The 24,590-nt window shown below is 38.8% G+C and overlaps 1 protein-coding gene across 1 annotated transcript in view; it reads right to left on the bottom strand.

The window, feature by feature from the left end:
- The window catches only part of MCF2L2 (MCF.2 cell line derived transforming sequence-like 2), a 219,525-nt gene that overhangs the window by 148,015 nt on the left and 46,920 nt on the right, over nt 1–24,590 (bottom strand). Inside the window, exons 4-5 of the mRNA XM_060298371.2 lie at nt 11,045–11,135; nt 7,925–8,044 (exon numbers count right to left, since the gene is read on the bottom strand). Coding sequence (XP_060154354.1) covers nt 7,925–8,044; nt 11,045–11,135 — 211 coding nt within the window. The remainder of the gene's footprint in view (nt 1–7,924; nt 8,045–11,044; nt 11,136–24,590) is intronic.

Genomic DNA, 24,590 nt, shown 5'->3' with positions numbered 1-24,590 from the left:
GCTTTATAACAAAGTGAATCAGTTATACATATACATATATCCCCATAGCTCTTCCCTCTTGCATCTCCCTCCCGGCCACCCTTCCTATCCCACCCCTCTACGTTGTCACAAAGCACCGAGCTGATCTCCCTGTGCTATGCGGCTGCTTCCCACTAGCTATTTTACGTTTGGTAGTATATATATGTCCATGCCACTCTCTCACTTTGTCCCAGCTTACCCTTCCTCCTCCCCATATCCTCAAGTCCACTCTCTAGTAGGTTTGTGTCTTTATTCCTGTCTTGCCCCTAGGTTCCTCATAACCTTTTTTTTTTTAGATTCCATATACATGTGTTAGCATACTGTATTTGTTTTTCTCTTTCTGACTTACATCACTCTGTAGGACAGACTCTAGGTCCATCCACCTCATGACAAATAACTCAATTTCATTTCTTTTAATGGCTGAGTAATATTTCATTGTATATATGTGCCACATCTTCTTTATCCATTCATCTGTCGATGGACACTTAGATTGCTTCCATGTCCTGGCTATTGTAAATAAAGCTGCAATGAACATTGTGGTACATGACTCTTTTTGAACTACGGTTTTCTCAGGGTATGCCCAGTAGTGGGATTCCTGGGTTGTATGGTAGTTCTATTTTTAGATTTTAAGGAATCTCCATACTATTCTCCATAGTGGCTGCATCAATTTACATTCCCACCAACAGAGCAAGAGGGTTCCCTTTTCTCCACACCCTCTCCAGCATTTATTCTTTGTATATTTTTTTGATGATGGCCATTCTGACCGGTGTGAGATGATATCTCATTGTAGTTTTGATTTGCATTTCTCTAATGATTAATGATGTTGAGCATTCTTTCATGTGTTTCTTGGCAGTCTGTATATCTTCTTTGGAGAAATGTCTGTTTAGGTCTTCTGCCCACTTTTGGATTGGGTTGCTTGTTTTTCTGCTATTGAGCTGCATGAGCTGCTTGTAAATTTTGGAGATTAATCCTTTGTCAGTTGCTTCATCTGCAAATATTTTCTCCCATTCTGAGGGTTGTCTTTTCGTCCTGTTTATGGTTTCCTTTGCTGTGCAAAAGCTTTGAAGTTTCATGAGGTCCCATTTGTTTATTTTTGTTTTTATTTCCATTTCTCTAAGAGGTGGGTCAAAAAAGATCTTGCTGTGATTTATGTCATAGAGTGTTCTGCCTATGTTTTCCTCTAAGAGTTTAATAGTGTCTGGCCTTACATTTAGGTCTTTAATTCCTTTTGAGTTTATTTTTGATTATGGTGTTAGAGAGTGTTCTAATTTCATTCTATTACATGTAGGTGTCCAGTTTTCCCAGCACCACTTATTGAAGAGGCTGTCCTTTCTCCACTGTGTATTCTTGCCTCCTTTATCAAAGATAAGGTGACCATATGTGCGTGGGTTTATCTCTGGGCTTTCTATCCTGTTCCATTGATCTATCTTTCTGTTTTTGTGCCAGTACCATACTGTCTTGATTACTGTAGCTTTGTAGTACAGTCTGAAGTCAGGGAGCCTGATTCCTCCAGCTCCGTTTTTCGTTCTCAAGATTGCTTTGGCTATTTGGGATCTTTTGTGTCTCCATACTAATTTTAAGATTTTTCTGTTCTAGTTCTGTGGAAAATGCCAGTGGTAGTTTGACAGGGATTGCACTGAATCTGTAGATTGCTTGGGGTAGTAGAGTCATTTTCACAATGTTGATTCTTCCAATCCAAGAACATGGTATATCTCTCCATCTATTGTATCATCTTTAATGTCTTTCACCAGTGTCTTATAATTTTCTGCATACAGGTCTTTTGTCTCCTTAGGTAGGTTTATTCCTAGATATTTTATTCTTTTTGTTGCAATGGTAAATGGGAGTGTTTTCTTAATTTCACTTTCAGATTTTCCATCATTAGTGTATAGGAATGCAAGAGATTTCTGTGCATTAATTTTGTATCCTGCTACTTTACCAAATTCATTGATTAGCTCTAGTAGTTTTCTGGTAGCATCTTTAGGATTCTCTATGTAGAGTATCATGTCATCTACAAACAGTGACAGCTTTACTTCTTCTTTTCTGATTTGGATATCTTTTATTTCTTTTTCTTCTCTGATTGCTGTGGCTAAAACTTCCAAAACTATGTTGAATAAGAGTGGTGAGAGTGGGCACCCTTGTCTTGTTCCTGATCTTAGTGGAAATGCTTTCAGTTTTTCACCATTGAGGACGATGTTGGCTGTGGGTTTGTCATATATGGCCTTTATTATGCTGAGGTAAGTTCCCTCTATGACTAGTTTCTGGAGGGTTTTTATCATAAATGGGTGTTGCATTTTGGCAAAAAGCTTTCTCTGCATCTATTGAGATGATCATATGGTTTTTCTCCTTCAGTTTGTTAATATGGTGTATCACATTGATTGATTTGTGTATATTGAAGAATCCTTGCATTCCTGGGATAACCCCCACTTGATCATGGTGTATGATCCTTTTAATGTGCTGTTGGATTCTGTTTGCCAGTATGTTGTTAAGGATTTTTGCATCTATGTTCATCAGTGATATTGGCCTGTAGTTTTCTTTCTTTGTGACATTTTTCTCTGGTTTTGGTATCAGGGTGATGGTGGCCTCATAGAATGAGTTTGGGAGTGTTCCTCCCTCTGCTATATTTTGGAAGAGCTTGACAAGGATAGGTGTTAGCTTTTGTCTAAATGTTTGATAGAATTCACCTGTGAAGCCACCTGGTCCTGCGCTTTTGTTTGTTGGAAGATTTTTAATCACATTTTCAATTTCAGTGCTTGTGATTGGTCTGTTCATATTTTCTACTTCTTCCTGGTTCAGTCTTGGAAGAATTTCTAAGAATTTGTTCATTTCTTCCAGGTTGTCCATTTTATTGGCATAGAGTTGCTTGTAGTAATCTCTCATGATTCTTTGTATTTCTGCAGGGTCAGTTGTTACTTCTTCTTTTTCATTTCTAATTCTATTGATTTGAGTCTTCTCCCTTTTTTTCTTGATGAGTCTGGCTAATGGTTTATCAATTTTGTTTATCTTCTCAAAGAACCAGCTTTTAGTTTTATTGATCTTTGCTATAGTTTTCTTCATTTCTTTTTCATTTATTTCTGATCTGATCTTTATGATTTCTTTCCTTCTGCTAACTTTGGGTTTTTTTGTTTTTCTTTCTCTAATTGCTTTAGGTGTAAGGTGAGGTTGTTTATTTGAGATGTTTCTTGTTTCTTAAGGTAGGATTGTATTGCTATAAACTTCCTTCTTAGAACTGCTTTTGCTGCATCCCATAGTTTTTGGATCGTCGTGTTTTCATTGTCATTTGTCTCTAGGTATTTTTTGATTTCCTCTTTGATTTCTTCAGTGATCTCTTGGTTATTAAGTAGTGTATTGTTTAGCCTCCATGTGTTTGTATTTTTTACAGGTTTTTTCCTGTAATTGATATCTAGACTCATAGCATTGTGGTCGGAAAAGATACTTGATATGATTTCAATTTTCTTAAATTTACCAAGGCTTGATTTGTGACCCAAGATATGATCTATCCTGGAGAATGTTCCATGCGCACTTGAGAAGAAAGTGTATTCTGTTGTTTTTGGGTGGAATGTCCTATAAATATCAATTAAGTCCATCTTGTTTAATGTATCATTTAAAGCTTGTGTTTCCTTATTTATTTTCATTTTGGATGATCTGTCCATTGGTGAAAGTTGGGTGTTAAAGGCCCCTACTACGATTGTGTTACTGTCGATTTCCCCTTTTATGGCTGTTAGTACTTGACTTATGTATTGAGGTGCTCCTATGTTGGGTGCATAAATATTTACAATTGTTATATCTTCTTCTTGGATTGATCCCTTAATCATTATGTAGTGTCCTTCTTTGTCCCTTGTAATAGTCTTTGTTTTAAAGTCTATTTTGTCTGATATTAGAATTGCTATGCCAGCTTTCTTCTGATTTCCATTTGCCGGAAAAAGAACATCTTTTTCTGTCCCCTCACTTTCAGTCTGTATGTGTCCCTAGGTCTGAAGTGGGTCTCTTGTAGGCAGCATATATATGGGTCTTGTTTTTGTATCCATTCAGCCAGTCTATGTCTTTTGGTGGGAGCATTTAATCTATTTACATTTAAGGTAATTATCGATATGTATGTCCTATTACCATTTTCTTAATTGTTTTGGGTTTGTCTTTGTAGTTCTTTTCCTTCTCTTGTGTTTCCTGCCTAAAGAAGTTCCTTTAGCATTTGTTGTAAAGCTGGTTTGGTGGTGCTGAATTGTCTTAGCTTTTGCTTGTCTGTAAAGATTTTAATTTCTCTGTTAAATCTGAATGAGATCCTTGCTGGGTAGACTAATCTTGGTTGTAGGTTCTTCCCCTTCATCACTTTAAATATGTCCTGCCACTTGCTTCTGGCTTGCAGAATTGCTGCTGAAAGATCAGCTGTTAACCTTATGGGGATTCCCTTGTATGTAATTTGTTGTTTTTCCCTTGCTGCTTTTAATATTTTTTCTTTGTATTTAATTTTTGATAGTTTGATTGATATGTGTCTTGGCGTGTTTCTCCTTGGATTTATCCTATACGGGACTCTGTGTGCTTCCTGGAGTTGATTAACTATTTCCTTTCCCATATTAGGGAAGTTTTCAACTGTAATCTCTTCAAGTATTTTCTCAGTCCCTTTCGTTTTCTCTTCGTCTTCTGGGACCCCTATAATTCGAATGTTGGTGCATTTAATGTTGTCCCAGAGGTCTTTGAGACTGTCCTCACTTTTCTTCATTTTTTTTTTCTTTATTCTGCTCTGCAGTAGTTTAATAATTTCCACTATTTTATCTTCCAGGTCACTTATCCGCTTTTCTGCCTCAGTTATTCTGCTAGTGATCCCTTCTAGAGAATTTTTTTTTTTTTTTTTTTTGCCGTACGCGGGCCTCTCACTGTTGTGGGCTCTCCCGCTGCAGAGCGCAGGCTCCGGACGTGCAGGCTCAGCGGCCATGGCTCACAGGCCCAGCCGCTCGGCGGCATGTGAGATCTTTCCAGACCGGGGCACGAACCCGCTTCCCTGCATCGGCAGGCAGACTCTCAACCACTGCACCACGAGGGAAGCCCCTTCTAGAGAATTTTTAATTTCATTTATTGTGTTGTTCATCACTGTTTGTTTGCTCTTTAGTTCTTCTAGGTCCTTGTTAAACATTTCTTGTATTTTCTCCATTCTATTTCCAAGATTTTGGATCATCTTTACTATCATTATTCTGAATTCTTTTTCAGGTAGACTGCCTATTTCCTCTTCATTTGTTAGGCCTGGTGGGTTTTTATCTTGCTCCTTCATCTGCTGTGTGTTTCTCTGTCTTCTCATGTTACTTAACTTACTGTGTTTGGGGTCTCCTTTTCACAGGCTGCATGTTCGTAGTTCCCATTGTTTTTGCTTTCTGCCCCCAGTGGCTAAGGTTGGTTCCATGAGTTGTGTAGGCTTCCTGGTGGAGGGGACTAGTGCCTGTGTTCTGGTGGATGAGGCTGGATCTTGTCTTTCTGGTGGGCAGGTGCACGTCTGGTGGTGTGTTTTGGGGTGTCTGTGGCCTTATTATGATTTTAGGCAGCCTCTCTGCTAATGGGTAGGGTTGTGTTCCTGTCTTGCTAGTTGTTTGGCATAGGGTGTTCTGCACTGGAGCTTGCTGGTCGTTGAGTGGAACTGGATCTTGGTGTTGAGATGGAGATCTCTGGGAGATTTTCACCATTTGATATTATGTGGAGCTGGGAGGTCTCTTGTGGACCAATGTCCTGAGAACTTGGCTCTCCCACCTCAGCTGCACGGCCCTGACACCTGGCTGGAGCACCAAGAGCTTGTCGTCCACACGGCTCAGAATAAAAGGGAGGAAAAAAAAAAAGAAAGAAAGAAAGAAGAAGAGAAAATAAAATAAAATAAAGTTATTAAAATAAAAAATAATTATTAAAAAAATTTTTTTAAGTAATAAAAAAAAAGAAAGAAAGAAGAGAGCAACCAAACCAAACAAAACCCCCCCCAATGATAACAAGCGCTAAAAACTATACTAAAAAAAAAAGAAAAACGGACAGACATAACGCTAGGACAAATGGTTAAAGCAAAGCTATACAGACAAAATCACACACAGAACCATACACATACACACTCACAAAAAAAGAAAAAGGGAAAAAAATATATATATATTGTTGTTCCCAAAGTCCACTTCCTCAATTTTGGGATGAATCGTTGTCTATTCATGTATTCCACAGATGCAGGGTACATCAAGTTGAATGTGGATATTTAATCCGCTGCTCCTGAGGCTGCTGGTAGAGATTTCCCGTTCTCTTCTTTGTTGGCACAGCTCCTGGGGTTCAGCTTTGGATTTGGCCCCAACTCTGCATGTAGGTCACCTGAGGGCGTCTGTTCTTCGCTCAGACAGGACGGGGTTAAAGGAGCCGCTGACTCGGGGGCTCTGGCTCACTCAGGCCGGGTGGAGGGAAAGCACGGAGTTCGGGGCGAGCCTGCAGCAGCAGAGGCCAGTGTGACATTGCAACAGCCTGAGGCACACCATGTATTCTCCCGGGGAAGTTGTCCCTGGATCATGGGACCCTGGCAGTGGCGGGCTGCACAGGCTCCTGGGAGGGGAGGTGTGAATAGTGACCTGTGCTTGCACACAGCCTTCTTGGTGGCCACAGCAGCAGCCTAAATGTCTCATGCCCGTCTCTGGGGTCTGCGCTGACAGCTGCAGCTTGTGCCTGTCTCTGGAGCTCCTTTAAGCGTGCTCTTAATCCCCTCTCCTCGTACACCAGGAAACAAAGAGGGAAGAAAAAGTCTCTTGCCTCTTCAGCAGCTCCAGATTTTCCTGGACTCCCTCCCGGCTAGCTGTGGCGCACTTGCCCCCTTCAAGCTGTGTTCATGCTGCCAGTCCTCTCCCTGCGATCCGACTGAAGCCCGAGCCTCAGCTCCCAGCCCCCGCCTGTCCCGGCAGGTGAGCAGACAAGCCTCTTGGGCTGGTGAGTGCTGGTCGGCACCGATCCTCTGTGCGGGAATCTCTCTGCTTTGCCCTCCGCACCCCTGTTGCTGCACTCTCCTCTGTGGCTCGGAAGCTTCCCCCCTCTGCCACCCACAGTCTCCGCCTGCAAAGGGGCTTCCTAGTGTGTGGAAACCTTTCCTCCTTCACAGATCCCTCCCACTGGTGCAGGTCCCGTCCCTATTCTTTTGCCTCTGTTTTTTCTTTTTTCTTTTGCCCTACCCAGGTATGTGGGGAGTTTCTTGCCTTTTGGGAGGTCCAACGTCTTCTGCCAGCATTCAGTAGGTGTTCTGTAGGAGTTGTTCCACATGTAGATGTATTTCTGATGTATTTGTGGGGAGGAAGGTGATCTCCATATCTTACTCTTCCACCATCTTGAAGCTCCTCCAGAGGTAAAATTTTTAATCTTGTCATTTTAATTTGTTTTCCTTTTATATGTATCACAACGTTGGTTTTAATTTTTACTCACAGTTGCCTATATTTGTCACCCCCATATTTTAGATCCTGATTTTTCTTTACTCATACTATTAGTTTCTCTTCCTTTTTCAATCTCTTTCTACAGTCTTGGACATCACCTTTTATATAACATCACTGGATTTATATAATTCCAGTACTCCTTTACCCAAGTCACTCCCCAACTCAAAAACCTTCACTGGATCCCCATTGCCTACTGAATTAAATCCAGAACCTTTATCCTTACACTTAAGACATATTCCATGTTTCTTACCTTTTCTTCTAAAATATGATCCTATATGTACTTCCAACAAGAATGGGGCTTCCCCATGGACCTCACATAAAGAGTGTACTTCCTGCTTCCATGTCCTTACACATGCCGTTCCCTCTGCCCAGAATGCCCTCCTCTCCCTCTCTGCCTGAGGAATCCTACCTTCCTTGGAAACAAGCTCACATGCCATCTTCTGCGCATGCCCTAAACAAATGCAGACAAGAAGAAAGGTCATGCTTACCGGCACTTTCATTTTAAATTCATCTCGATAGTACTTAATGCCAATGTCAGTGAATGTCCTCTGGATAAAGCAGGATGGACGAAGAATGAATATGAGCTGCAAGTTTCCTGGAAATGCTACCTGGAAGGATCATAAAAAGTGTCAGGGCAAATGTCACATCCATTGGTCTCCTCTTGCCCAAGATTACAGATGACAAAGTTAAAGTGGACACCATGGATACCAAGAATTAGAATATATTTCACAGGATTTCACAGCTGAAAGAGCTCTTACTGGTCACATAATCTAAACCCCTCCTTAAAAGCAAAACCAAACCAAACAAACAAAAAGATTTTCTGATTAAAAAAACAATTTATACACTTTATAGAAAAATTGAGAAATTAATAAAAGTATACATTAGAATAAGAAAACCACCCATGATTTCATAACCATTCTTAATATTTCAATTTAATTATTTCTAGGCTATTTTCTCTGCTTAAATATCTAGCGTAGTTAAACTCAACCTGTAGAAATATTTTGCAACCTGCCTTTTAATTTAATATTATACCATGAGCTTTTATTCCTGTTATTAAAAATTCTTTGGAAATATTTTTATGGGTGTACTATTTAACCAATCCCTTATTACTAGTGATTTAGGCTCCTCCATATTTTTACTATTATAAATAACACTAAAATGAAATCTTTATCCACATTTTAGAGCATAGCTTCCTAGAAAAATTGCTGAGTCAAAGATTTAGTATTTTAAGGGTTCTTAATGCATCTTATTGCTAAGTTGCTTTCAGGAAGCACTGTTCTCATCTTGAGGTAAGATTCTGAGAAATGAGATAACAAATTCATGTAATAACTTAGTGTCAAAATTGGGAATCCAAGTCTCCCATCGCTCATGGCTTTCCATTCTTCCAGTGGTTCTCAAGAACAACCTGCTGAAGTGCTTGTTAAAATATAGTCTGGTCTTGGGACTTCCCTGGTGGCACAGTGGTTAAGAATCCACCTGCCAATGCAGGGGACACGGGTTTGAGCCCTGGTCCAGGAAGATCCCACATGTTGCGGAGCAACTAAGCCCATGAGCTACAACTACTGAGCCTGCGCTCTAGAGTCCACGAGCCACAACTACTGAAGCCTGCATGCCTAGAGCCCGTGCTCTGCAACAAGAGAAGACACCACAATGAGAAGCCCGCGCACCACAACAAAGAGTAGCTCCCGCTCGCCACAACTAGAAAAAGCCCATGCGTAGCAACAAAGACCCAATGCAGCCAAAAATAAATAAATAAATAAACTTATTTTAAAAATCATAATAATCTGGTCTTTACCCTGAAATATTCTGATTCATTAGAACTGGGATAAAGTCCAGATATCTGTATTTTTAACAAGCACCTGAAGAGATTCTGACTGGTAGTCAGGTTTTCAGATCCCCGCATTATAGGATTTTTCACACATAAAGGTGATCAATGTAATTCTTGGACACATTAGTCTCAAGTATTAGATGAGTCAAGTATTGTCCATGAATCCTGGGAAACCACAACCCTCTGGAGGCCAGAACTCTGGAATGGTCATGGGCACTGTCTAAATCCTCGGGGCATCAACCGTCGTTGTAGTTATCCCTCAAATAAATATGGTAGGGAATTCCCTCGTGGTGCAGTGGTTAAGAATCTGCCTGCCATTGCAGGGGACATGGGTTTGAGCCCTGCTCCAGGAAGATCCCACATGCCACAGAGCAACTAAGCCCATGGACCACAACTACTGAGCCCGTGTGCCACAACTACTGAAGCCCATGCGCCTAGGGCCCGTGCTCCGCGACAGGAGAAGCCACCACAATGAGAAGCCTGCGCACCACAATGAAGAGTAGCCCCCGCTCACTGCAACTAGAGAAAGCCCGCACGCAGCTAGGAAGACCCAGCACAGCCAAAAATAAATAAAGTAATTAAATAAATTAAAAAATTTAAAAACTAAACCAAAGGGACAAAACAATCCATGCACAAAGAGAAGGGAGTCTTCCATTCCCTCATCTTTGAAATTCAAGTTCCTAAACAGAAGATCCTTGCATTTTTTTATGTCTGGACAGGACAAATGAGCTGAGACACTATTTGTGTATCTGGATGAGGCTCCAAAGTGATCTGAGAGAGACTCTGTATGTGTCCATGTCCCTATGTGTGACTGCTTCTGTAAGTAGGCATAACTGAGGCTTCAAACATCCCTCTTCCATTCCAACCTCTACATTACCATCCTACCATATCCCATCATCTTCAGCCAGTCCCAACTGCCCCAGGGAGGCATGCTTTGGTGGAAATGTTGGTGTGGCCGGCCCTGAGGTGTCTTTGCCTGCTCATGTGGCTGAGTTCCCTGGTCTGAGGTCCCTACAGCTAAAGGATGCATGTACTTGCCAGAAGGCAACAAATAGGGGTAAAAATCAGACTAATAAGATGGAAAAGGAAGCCTATCCAAGGTTCTGCAATTTAATGCCAAAAGCAAGCACCTATCGTATCACTTTTTTTGGCTTTGCCAGTGTCTTTCTAATTTGTGAAAAAATAATTTGAAAACTAAAATGAAGACTGCCTTAAATTAGGTGATCCCCAAAGCAAACCCTAAGATAAGAATTTGGGTCTAAAGAGTTTACTGAGGAGGTGATCCCGGGAAAAAGAGTTAGGGAGTATGGGGGCGCTGGTGAGACAGTGATGGCTAGAGAGCCCGTGTTATCAGTGAGGGGGGACTGCTGCGGGCAGAAAAGGCCAGGACCTTCCAAAATTCTGTACGGAACGTACCTCAGAACTGTCCCACTGAGGGGTGCAGAAGCTGGGGTATTTATCCACCAACGCCCGTAACTCAGTAGCTGCAGGTCACTGCTGGAGCGTTAACTTCCCAGCACTCCCTACCCACTCCTCTCCAGTGACCAGAGAGGTCAATAAGGTAAACAGACTCAGGAAGCCTTTGACATGCTCAGGAATCATCTGTAAGTGACCTTCAGGCGGCAGAGCGGATATGGACATGACACAACAGCCTCTGCTACAAAGACCTTCCCAAAATTTGGCATAAAATGACTTCCACTTCCCCATGACTTTGATGTGAAATAGTTGAATAGACAATTTAAATGACCTTTATAATAAGAGCACAAAAATAAATATTTACAGCTATTCGTGTCAAGGATGCTTTTACGGAGCTCCACTTGTCCCTTCGTCTGTCGATAACAATGACGAATCCGATGCTGGCAGCCTCCACACTGCAAAAAAGGGTGTGGTCAGTATCAGACACAGTGAAACACATGGGTTCTGTGGGGCTCCTTCAGCAGAACAATTCCACTGTCTCCGTGTCACTCCAGGCTCGCTGTGTAAACACCCTGCACGGCAGTAGGGGATAACCGGGTCTGACTTCCCTGATAAAGGAACCAGCTTCCTCTCCTCATCTGAGCCTGGCAGCCTTCACAAAACAGAAATATTTCATGTCTCAAACCCTCTCAAGGGCTCTGTTTCTCGCTGGCAAACGTATGAAACACCCAACGACCACAAGGACTCACGTCAGTCGGGCACCACATGTCGCAGTGTAGGCAGAGGACCTCGAGGTTGAGCTCTGCCATCTTTCCACTTCCAAGACTGACATTCAAGGAACTATCAACATCCTTCCCTAGGAGTCAGTCCCAGAGGGGTTCAGAAACAACACACGTCAATGGGGAAAACAACTCCCTTCCAGTGCCTGGTCACAAATGGCCAGAAAACCATAGGCACAAGAAGATATCAACTTCATGAAAAACAAAAAAATAGCTGTTTGGTCCTCTCTGAAGTCCCCACAAAATTCTCACAAATTTTTTTAAAACTCAAGCCCTAAAAGGGAAAACATTTTTCTTCTCCCTCTTTGGGAGAAACTATGGGAAGAAAGAGCAAGGGCTTTGGAATCTGGTTCATATCCTACTGCTGCCTCTTACTAGCACTGAGACTTGGGGTCATCACCTAACCTCTTGAACGCTGCTCCCTAATCTGTAAGATGAGACCAATACTACCAATAAGGAAGTGGTTAAGAGCACTAATTCTGAAGCCAGCCTGCCTAGGTTTGAAACATGAATTTTTATATAAATATGAACTTATATATTGTGTACTTGTGGGTAAGGAAAGTTACTTAACCTCTATAGTTTCTCAGACTCCTCATTTGTAAAGTAGGAACAATAATAGTACCTGTCGAGTTGATGTGAGTAGTGTAGAGTTGATGTGAGGATTAAATGAGTATGTATAGATGTATAAGATGCTCAGAATAATGCCTGACACTTGACAACACTGTATAAGTACTACTATTATGATGATTCCTTATGTGCTTGTCATGAAGATTAAAAAATATCAAGGTCACAAAAAGTAGCTGGCCTGTAGTAAACCTTCAGTAACTCTCTAATTTGGGTAAAAGGTGAGCTTTACCCTAAAAAGTATATGTATGCAAATAAGGCAGAAGATCTAAGCAAATTCTGCAAGATAACATAAATAGCTGATCTGAAGTAAGCATTATTGGGCCAACCCATTATCACAGTTCCACATTGACCCAGGCTCTCTCACTGGAAACATTTTCCACTCCAGGCCACAGTGCAAGGAAGGGTGGTCCTACTGGTTGGAAGAGGCAGGGATCAGGGATTAAAGATACAACTGTGGCCGGAATTTGAGGGGCATAGCTGTCAAGAGGGGAAGCCTCAGAGAGGAAACCCCAGAAGTTTTCATGGAAATTCCACTTTAATGCTTAGCCAACTCCTGGGCTCTATGATTTTAGGTGAGACTCCAGGAGTCTGGCAGAGAATAGCAACTGCACATGTCAGAACTGATGAGAAATTATGAAGCTTGCATAGTTCTGGGGAGAGACAACTGGTATTTGGGCCCAGCCAGAAGAGGCAGACTTTGATGAACACCCTGGGCATTCAGGTGAAACTCTATAAAGGCCATACTCTAGGATAAATGAAACACCATAGGAGTTTCCACAGGATTAAGGCTACACTCCAGGAGTAAGGACAAAACAGGAATAAACTTGCCCAAAGCAAAACTAAAACCAGGCCTCAAAAAGATTAAGGTGAGTCACCAGTATTTTAACTGCCAGTGCATATATATGTATAACCGAATTGCTTTGCTGTACACCAGAAACTAACACAACATTGTAAATCAACTATACTTCAATTAAAAGTTTTTTAAAGATGCATTATTTCAACAGAGAACTATAATCCATAATAAAGAATCAAATGAACCTTCTAGAATTACAAAACATCAATGTCTGAAATTAAGAACTCATTCAATTTGCTTAATAGCAGATTGAACACAGCAGAAGACAGGATAAGTGAAATAAGACAGATCAATTAAAAATATTCAAACTGAAACACAGGGGGAAAATGGAAAGAAAAGAATGTAAAGGAGATGTGGGACATGAACAGAAGTCCCAGAAGGAGAGGAGAGAGTGTACGTTATAGAAACAATACTTGAAAAAATAATGAAGAAATTTCCATATCTGATCAACGACATCATCTCACAGATTCAAGCAACTCTTCCAATACCAAGCAGGATAAATGTAAAGAAAAGCTCACCTAGACATATCAGAGCCAAGTAGCTGAAAATTAAAGATAAGAAGAAAATTCTTAAAAGCAACTGGTGAAAAAAGATACATTACCTTCAGAGTAACATTAAAAATAATCACTGATTTTCAAACTATGGAAGCCACAATCCAATGATATATGTTCAGAGTATTTTTTTTGTTTTATTTATTCATTTATTCATTCATTCATTCATTCATTCATTCATTCATTTATGGCTGTGTTGGGTCTTCGTTGCTGCACGCGGGCTTTCTCTAGTTGCAGAGAGCAGGGGCTACTCTTCGTTGCGGTGTGCGGGCTTCTCATCATGGTGGCTTCTCTTGTTGTGGAGCATAGGCTCTAGGCATGCGGGCTTCAGTAGCTGCAGCATGCAGGCTCAGTAGTTGTGGCTCGCAGGCTCTAGAGCAGAGGCTCAGTAGTCGTGGCACACAGGCTTAATTGCTCCATGGCATGTGGGATCTTCCTGGACCAGGGCTTGAACCCATGTCCCCTGCATTGGCAGGTGGATTCTTAACCACTGCGCAACCAGGGAAGTCCCTGTTCAGAGTACTGACCTAAAAAACTATTCATTTAGAATTCTATACTCACTGACAATCTATTTTAAAAAATGAAGGTGGGCTTACCTATTACTCTGGTAATAGGCAAATGAATGTTCCTAAAAGGAAATAATCCCACATGGTAACCTCAATCTCCAAGAAGGAATACAGGGCACTGTATACATTAAGTATGTGGATAAATATTATCAACTATGCTTTTATTTCACTAAAAGACTATTGACTATTCAAAGCAAAAATAATACAGTATTATTAAATATAATATATATGTAAAATGATATGTACTGTAACACTAGAGAAACCATTGCTCTTCTAATAGAAGAGTTAAAATGGAATACTGAAAATATTTGAATGATTCAAGGGTGGGCAGGTGCTATAGACTGAATTGTGTCCCCCTCAAATTCATATGTTGAAGCTCTATCAATGTGACTGTAACTGGAGATAGGGCCTGCAAGGAAGTGATAAAGGTTAAATAAGGTCATAAGTGTGGAGTCCTAATTCAACAGGGCTGGTGCCCTTACAAGAAGAGGAAGAGACACCAGAGCTCCCTCTGCCATGTGAGAACACTGTAAGAATACAGCTGTCAGCAGTCAGAAAGAGAGCCTTACCAGAAACGGAATCAGCTGAAACCTTGATCTTTGACTTCTAACCTCCAGAACCATGAGAAAAGAAATTTCTGTTGGTTAAGCCAGCAGTCTATGGTATTTTGTTATGGCAGCCAGAGCAGACTAATATGGCAGGAAAGGAGGAATAAAGGAACAAGTCACAGATGGTACAAATAGCAAGATGGTAAATTTAAACACAACCAATCTCAGTAATCACATTAACTGGAAATGTTCTATATGACTCCATTAAAAAGGCAAATAGTGTCAGGGTGAAAATACTGATTACAAGAGATAGTGATTACACTTTAAACATAAAGACAGATACATTAAAAGAAAGAGGATGGTAAAAGATATCCCATGCAGTCAGTAATCATAAGAAAGCCAGTGTGGCTATATTAATATTAGAAAAAGTAGGGTCAAAGAGAGGGAGTGTTGGCAGAGATAAATGATTCATAAAAATAAAAAAGTCAGGGCTTCCCTGGTGGCTCAGTGGTTGAGAGTCCGCCCGCCGATGCAGGGGACACGGGTTCGTGCCCCGGTCTGGGAGGAAGGATCCCATATGCCGCGGAGCGGCTGGGCCCGTGAGCCATGGCCGCTGAGCCTGCGCATCCAGAGCCTGTGCTCCGCAACGGGAGAGGCCACAACAGTGAGAGGCCCGCGTACCGCAAAAAAAAATAAAAATAAAAAAGTCCATAGATAGCTAGTGGGAAGCTGCGGTATAGCACAGAGAGATCAGCTCTGTGCTTTGTGAAGACTTAGTGGGGTGGGATGGGGAGGGTGGGAGGGAGGCTCATGAGGAAGGGAATATAGGTATACATATAGCTGATTCATTTTGTTGTACAGCAGAAACTAACACAACATTGTAAAGCAATTATAATCCAATAAAGAAATATATAAAAATAAATAAATAGTTTATTAGGAAGATATAACAATCCTAAATGTGTATGTATGAAGTAACATTGATTCAAAATACATTAATAAAAATTTATAGAACTAAAAGAAAAATAGTTAAATCCACAATCAAAGTTAATGATTTTAACACTTCTCTCCTAATAACTGATAGAACAAACAGCCAAAAAATCAGCAAGGATATAGACTTGACTTTGAAGAACTCAGCGTCCATTCTTTTTAGAAGGACACGGGACATCCATCAAATAGTCCATTATCCTAGGCCACGAAGCAAATTTCAACACATTTTAAAGAACTGCAATCATACAGGTTGTATTTCTGATCACCATGGAATTAAATTGGAACTCTATTATTCTGTTTTATTTTTCATTTCCTTCCCCCCTCCCTCCCTCCATCCCTCCCTTCCTTCCTTCCTCCCTTCCTTCCTTCCTTCTTTCCTCTCTCTCTTTCTTTCCAATCCTTTTCTTTTCTTTGGGTTTAACTGCCATTGTATTTTTTTAACTTCTTAAGGTAGAAGATTGTACCACTGATCTTTCCTATCTTCCTATCTTCCATCATAAGTATTTAAAGCTATAATTCTCTCCTAAACACTGCTTTAGCTACATCATGTAAATGTTGATATATTGTTTTCATTATTGTTCAGCTAAAAGTGTTTTCTAATTTCCTTTATGATTTCTTCTTTAGTTTATGGATTATTTAGAGGTGGTTGCTTAGCTTCCAAATATTTTTTTTTTCTAATCAACGATAATAAAATCATAATAGTGGTTTCCTTGGGGGAGGGAAGGGGTAGGAGCGCAGATATTGATAGAAAAGAAGCAGGAGGAAACCTTCACAGAAATATTCTATACCCTCGTCTGGGTGGTTGTTACATGATGCATAGACAGGTAAATATTCATCGAGCTATACAGTTGAGATGTGTATACTTTATGTAAATTATAACTTAGCTTAAAAACCCAAGGAATTAAATAAATTCAAGTTGTGAAAAAGGAAAAGTATTATACAACTTAAAAACAACGATCCATACTTATCAAGTGCACAATAGGTGTCAGGCACTGATCAAAGGGCATACAACAATGACCAAAACAGTTCTGTAGTACAGCAAAAACAAACCAACATCAATAACAACAATAATTTCAGACAACAGCTACTTTAATCTTCAGCTCCTATCATTTATCAGGCATCTTTATTTTTTAATCTTAATCTCATGAAATAGATACTGTTATCTGCATTTTACAGATGAGGAAACAAAGACTGATAGAAATAAAATAACTTGCTTGATATCACACTAGCAAAACTGGATTTCAAACTCAGAGCTCTCTGATAGCAATGCTTACACTCTTAACCCCACCCCATGGCTCCCCTTCAATTTTTTTCTCACAACAGATGTGCCTGTATCTTGTGGCAGTTTTATTTTGTATATTTTGCTGTTACTGGTGTTTTCTTTTCTTTTTTCTTTAAAACAAATAATTATTCAATTCAATGTTCTAAGGGAGCATCTAGGGCTCTTCAGCAAGATGGAGCTGGGAGAGGCTCAGCAATATAATATAGTATGTAAACACAGGATGTTCTTTGATCTATGAAATAAACAGCTGCCAGCATAGGTGGCTTCCCCAGCCAAACCAAGGGCAAATGTCCCTCACAACAAGGCTCTTCTCAGTTCCCTGCAGACCAAGGCCCAAGACCAGAGCATCTGGGTAAACAGGGTGCGATCTGCTGGGAAAATACCTGTGTACATAAATGACTGTGTCTCCTGACACAACTGTGTACAGGCCACAGTTGTGTACGGCCATAATTCAGAAAAAAGAGTTAATGAATCATGACAATGATTTTGAATAGAGCCCCTCCCATAAGGAATACATTCTAAAAAACATGCAGTAATATCAACTACTGAGGGGTTTATTTTTCCACCCTATCTGGCTCAACAAAAGGGTCAAAACCTCAACTAAACCAAATGCACAGGAAATGGGGTTTCTAGACAACACATTTCTTTAGGGAACAGTTGGCTGTTTTAATCCCTATTGTTCTTTTGAACACTAAGGTCCTATGATAGATTAGCTGCATGAATACTATTTAATAAAATCCTCACAACCAGGTTGGTGATAATATTTCCACTTTATAAATTAGGAAAATCACCCTCAAAGGTGATTAAAACATAATAGTAACTTGTCCAAAGTCACACACTATGTGCGGAGCCAAGATTCAAATCTTCTGACTCCAAGAGCAATGCTCAAGCCACAAAACCCACAGTCTCTTAGTGTGGAAAATCTTTTCACACTATATTCCTTCATTTCCAGTCTTAGTAACTCCTCTGTAACAAATATAATTGAATTTTTGATGAGTCAAAATTTGAATATGACTAAGTATAAATATATGAGTGTAAGAGATTGAGGTAAATGTGTTCTGACCCCAAAATACCAGTTTTGTGGTTGATATGGTACATGTTTTCTTAATTAAGCTCTAATATTAATATATTTTCTATGATTTGCCTTTTTCAGTAAGCTAGGAATAGAAAATATTTAATTAACTGAAATTTTACTGCATTGCCATAAGACTGAGTCAAATGTAGGGCGACCAACCCTCCTGGTTTGTCCAGAATACCCTCCCCAACGTGGGTGGGCATCATCCAACCCACTGAGGGCCTGAATAGAACAAAAATTTGAAGGAAGAGGGGATTCATGCTCTCTCTCGGTCTGAGTGTTGAGCTGGGACATTGATCTTCTGCCCTCAGTGCTTCTGATTCTCAGGCCTTCAGACGAGGACTGAAATCTACAAAATTGGCTCTTTGGATTTTAGGCCTTCAATCTACACCACTGGCCTTCCTCGGTCTCCAGTCTGCAGAGGGCAGATTGTGAGACTTCTCAGCTTCCATAATTGGATAAGCCAATGCATTATAATAAATCTATACCTATATCTATATCTACATCTATATCTATATATCAGGGTTCTCTAGAGAAACAGAACCAATAAAATATATATTGATATATATCAAAAAGAGATTTATTATAAGAATTGGCTCATGCAGTTATAGAGACCAAAAAGTCCCATGATCTGCCATCTGCAAGCTAACGAACCAGAAATGCTAGTGGTGTAACTCAATCCAAGTTCAAGGCCAGAGAATGGAGGAACTGATGATCTAAAGCCTGATCTGAGTCTGAAAGCCCAAAAACCAGGAGCACTGATATCCAGGGGCAAGAAAAGATGGATGTCCAAGCTCAAGTAGAGAGAGAATTCACCCTTACTCTGCCTTTTTATTCTATTCAGGCACTCAATGGATTGGATGATACCCACTCACATTGGGGAGGGCAATCTGTTTTACTCAGTTCATGAATTCAAATGTTAATCTCTTCCAGAAATATCTTCGTAGACACATCCAAAAATAATGTTTTACCAGCTAAATGGGCATCCCTTAGCCCAATCAGGTTGACTCATAAAATTAACCATAATATATATATATATATATTTTATTGGTTCTGTTTCTCTGGAGAACTCTGATTAATACATAGGGAGAGTCAAGAAAAGAGGGGATGGAGATAAAATCATTCCCAGTAAAGAAAAGTTCACCCTAAGTGCAAAGATACTGAAAAGAGTCCTCATACCTCAGGGTACTGACTAGAGAAAGACTCAAAGAGGCAGTGTTGGAAAGACAAGCCTTCTGGGAGAGAAAAGGAGATGAAAGGAGAGGTGGTAACTGTGTGGTAAACACAAAAAGAACCAAGAGATAAAATTTAGCATCCTGCAAGACAAAAAAAAAAAAAAAAAATCAAGGATACACACCCTTCCCCTTAACTTCCAAAAAAAGTTTTTTAAGTCCACCAATAAAAGAAACTATATTTAGCTATACTAACAAAAGATGGTGTTCTTGAACTAGGAATCTTATAAACCACCCCAAACCACCAAACCTGTTTAGTAATTGCAAAGATGCAAGCAGTATTCATCTATATAAGTCTACTATAAAGGGGAAAAAAAGAGAATAAGAATCAAAACTTTTTAACTTCAAGAGAATGAGGAGACAAACCACAAATTTTTTTTAAAGAAAATATTTACAAAAGACATATTGGATAAAGAACCATTATCCAAAATACAAGGAACTTTTAAAATTTAACAATAAGAAAACAAACCACCCAATTAAAAACTGGGCAAAAACCCAAAACGGATACCTCACAAAAGAATATATTCAGGTGGAAAATAAGCATATGAAAAGATGTTTAACAACATATGTCATTAGGAAATTGCAAGTTAAAACTACAATGATATTCCACTGTACATCTATTAGAATGACCAAATCCTAAATACTGACAATACCAAATTTTGGCAAGGATGTGGAGGAACAGGAACTCTCATTTATTGCTGGTGGGTATTCAAAGTGGTACAGTCACTTTGAAATACTATCTGGCAGTTTCTTACAAAACTAAACATACTCATACCATGTAATCCAACAAGTGTACTCCTTGGTATTTACCTAAATAAGTTGAAAACTTATGTCCACACAAAACCTCACATATGGATGTTTACTGCAGCTTTATTCATAATTGTCAAAACTTGGAAGCAACCAAGGTTTCTTTCAGTAGGATAAACTGTAGTATATCCAGCAAAACATTATTCAGTAATAAAAAGAAATGAGTTGTCAAGTCATGAAAAGACATGGAAGAAACTTAAATGCATATTACTAAGTGAAAGAAGTCAGTCTTAAAAGGCTATATACTGTATGATTACAACTACATAACATTGTGCACACTGCAAAACTATGGAGACAGTAAAAATCAGTGGTTGCTAGGGGTTGGGGGTGGGAGCATGGGACGGATGAACAGGTGGAGCACAGAGGATTTTTAGGGCAGTGAAACTATTCTGTATGATACTATAATGGTGGATACATGTCAACATACATTTGTCCAAACCCAAAGTACGTAGAACACCAAGACTGAACCTTAATATACATTATGGACTCTGGGGGTTAATGATGTGTCAATGTAGGTTCATCAGTGGTAACAAATGTACCACTCTGGTGCTGGATGTTAATGGGGAGGTTGGGTGTGGGGGGGGGCAGGGAGTATATGGGAAATATCTGAAATTTCCACTCAATTTTGCTGTAAACTTTAAAAAAGTCTATTAAAAAACTTTTTAGATAATGAAAATTCTTTCAAAAAATTAGTCATTAAGCAGACAAAAAGCTGTAACAGCTCTCCAAACTGAATTACATGTCTATAAACAATCATGTAGGGGATGGGGTACAGGTGACACTTTAAATAAGAAACTCAAAAACCAAGAACAGAAATAGGACTTTTCTAATATGTAAAGAAACGAAGAAATAAAGTCAGAAAATTTTTCTGATTGAAGTCAGAAAAATAAAAGGAGAAGCAAAATCATATGAGAAATGGAGTCTAAATAACAAGATACCAAGCAATAACATATGTGAACAAAAGTTTAATAAGGGACAGTAAATAGCATAAAGAAAACAAACAAGTGAATGAAAATAAAAAAAAAAAAAGGAAACAATAACAAAGGTGAGAAAGAAAGTCGTGGAAACAGGCCAGACTGAAAAAGAAGCAACATATTTTTAACTGGAGTCCATAAGACTAAAAGTAAAACAAAGGAACAGAAATAATACTTACAAGTATAATACAAGAAAACTTTCCATAAACAATAAATGACCTGATTCTACATAAACCTGAAAAGGACTAGCAGGCACCTGGGAAAACTGATCTGAAACAATCAACTCTGAGACATATCCTAGTAAAACTGTTAGGCTTAAAGTAAAAATTCTAAGCACCTCTAGGAAAGAGATCAAATAATTTACCAGGAGAAGAGAAACAGACAGGCACCATACTTTTCTAAAGTAGTATACAAATCATGGAGAGAATGGAGCAACATTCTACAACAATTCATGAAGAAAATGTGTGAACCAAGAATTTTTTATCCTGACAAGCTGGCTTTCAAGTATTAAGGCAATAGAAAAACAATTATAAACATGTAAAAAAAAAAACTCAGGGAATTCTGTATCTATAAGCCCCTTTTGAAGAATCTAGTAAGATTGTCCTTCATCCAATTAAGAGAGAACTTGGGGAAACTGCAGCAAAGGGATTAATTTAACATATTTAATCGTAAGTCTAATACTAACCATGGTAGGAAAATAAGATATAGAAATAATCCAAGTTAAAAGATAGAAGGAAAAAGGAGAAGGGGAGAGAAAAGAATAAGTTCATTGATTGTTGTAATAAGCAACAGGTGGGAATCAATGGATATTACTGAAAACTAAAAAACCAGATAGTAAATTGTTATATTTTAGAAAAGGGACTAAGGGCATTAAAAAGGCATAAATACAAGAACAAAATCACAAATCTTTCTAAATATCAAAAGAAGTTAAAAAATTAAAAAGGAAAGAAAACATATCATGTAGAGAAATACAGTAAATATAACATAATACACCTAGTAGTTATAACATGAAATATATGTTGCTATTTTATGGGGGTGGGACGAATTGGAAGATTGGGATTGACATATATACACTACTAGGTATAGAATAGATAACTAATGAAAACATACTGTTTACCACAGGTAACCCTACTCAATGATCTGTGGTGACCTAAATGGGAAGGAAATCTAAAAAAGCGTGGATATATGTATACGTGTAACTGATTCACTTTGCTGTAGAGCAGAAACTAACACAGCATTGTAAAGGAACTATACTCTGATAAAAATTAATTAAAAAATAAATAATGACGAAATTGAGATCAAATATATCAGTCATATGAACAGGCTTAATGCACTTAATATAAGAAAAAGATTTTCAATTTGACTTACAAAGTAAAAACTGACTATATACTATATCCAAGAAAAAGATCTAGAACAAAGTAATTCAGAAAGGCTAAAAATAAAGGAATTGGCAAAAGTGTACTAGGTAAATGGAAACAATAGCAAGGGGTTTCAGTCTTGGTATCAAAGTAGAATTTAAGCCATAAAGCATTAAACATCACAAGAAACACTTGTTAATGCTAAAAGTCACAATTCACAATGGAGATATAACAGTCATAAATATCTATGCTCCAAATACCCTAATAACCAGTTTTTTAAAGCAGAAACTACAGGAGATACAAGGAAACAGACAGAAATACATTTTACATAGGAGATTTTAATACACCACGTTCAGTACAAGACAGAATAGACAACATATCAATAAGGTTATAGAATACCTAAAACATAATCAAAAAGGAAGAGCTAATTGAAATGTATTGGACTTTATCTCCTGATAATACAGGATTCATCTTCTTTTCAAGCACACATGGAACATCCACAAAAATTAGTCATGATATAGGGCTACAAAGAAAACACCTGAAATTTTAAAAACCTTCTATTAAACAACTCTTCAGTCAGGGAGAAATATAAAACATAATTAGAGAATTGCTAAAATACAGTGATAATGAAAATATTGGGGGTTGGCCAAAAAGTTCGTTCGGGTTTTTCTGTACAATCTTACAGCAAAACCCAAACGAACTTTTTGGCCAATGCAAAACTACATATCAGAATTTATGGGCTACATTCAAAGCAGTGATCAAGAAAATTCATAACACTCAAAAAATGAGAAAAAACTTTCAACTCAAAAAATGAGAAAAAAAAAAAGCAACCCAAAAGAAAGCACAATGAAGAAGATATTAAAGAGAAAGGCAGAGTGAATAAGGTAGAAAAGAGAAAAGCCAATTGATCTAATTAAAAAACCAGAATCCCATTGTTAATTTTTTTATTATTTATTTATTTATTTATTTTGATATCTAATAGGATTTTTATTGTGGAAGACATTGCTAACAGCCTACCCAATCACCATTGCCATTTCTCCATCCTTTTCAGAATCCCAGTTTTTAAATAGATCTTTATTGGAGTATGATTGCTTCACAATACTGTGTTAGTCTCTGTTGTACAACAAAAGGAATCAGCCATATGCACACATACATCCCCACATCCCCTCCTCCACGAGCCTCCCTCCCACCCTCCCCATCCCACCTCTCTAGGTCATCGCAAAGCACTAAGCTGATCTCCCTGTGCTATGCTGCTGCTTCCCACTAGCTATTTTACATTCGGTAGTGTATATATGTCGATGCTACTCTTACTTCGCCCCAGCCTCCCCCTCCCCCATCCCCTGGGTCCTCAAGTCCATTCTCTATGTCTACCTCTTTATTCCTGCCCTGAAACTAGGTTCATCAGTACCATTTTTTTTTTCAGATTCCATATATATGCTTTAGTATACAGTATTTGTTTTTCTCTTTCTGACTTACTTCACTCTGTATGACAGACTCTAGGTCCATCCACCTCACTACAAATAACTCAATTTCCTTTCTTTTTATGGCTGAGTAATATTCCATGGTATATATGTGCCACATCTTCTTTATCCATTCATCTGTCGATGGACATTTAAGTTGGTTCCATGTCTTGTCTATTGTAAATAGTGCTGCAATGAACATTGCGGTACATGTCTCTTTCTGAATTATGGTTTTCTCAGGGTATATGCCCAGTAGTGGGATTGCTGGGTCATATGGTAGTTCTATTTGTAGTTTTTTAAGGAACCTCCATACTGTTCTCCATAGTGGCTGTATTAATTTACATTCCCACCAACAGTGCAGGAGGGTTCCTTTTTCTCCACACCCTTTCCAGCATTTATTGTTTCTAGATTTTTTGATAATGGTCATTCTGACTGGTGTGAAGTGATACCTCACTGTAGTTTTCATTTACATTTCTCTAATAATTAGTGATGTTGAGCATCTTTTTATGTGCCTCTTGGCCATTTGTATGTCTTCTTTGGTGAAATGTCTATTTAGGTCTTCCACCCATTTTTTAATTGAATTGTTTGTTTTTTGAAATTGAGCTCCATGAGCTGTTTGTATATTTTGGAGATTAACCGTTTGTCTGTTGTTTCATTTGCAAATATTTTCTCCCATTCTGAGGGTTGTCTTTTGTCTTGTTTATGATTTCCTTTGCTGTGCAAAAGCTTTGAAGTTTCATTAGGTCCCATTTGTTTATTTTTGTTTTTATTTCCATTACTCTAGGAGGTGGGTCAAAAAAGATCTTGCTGT

Source organism: Globicephala melas, chromosome 4, assembly GCF_963455315.2.
Source record: "Globicephala melas chromosome 4, mGloMel1.2, whole genome shotgun sequence".
In the NCBI taxonomy this organism is placed as follows: domain Eukaryota; kingdom Metazoa; phylum Chordata; class Mammalia; order Artiodactyla; family Delphinidae; genus Globicephala; species Globicephala melas.
Note: the sequence above shows the minus strand (reverse complement) of the source record. Positions and strands in the feature narration are given on the sequence as shown.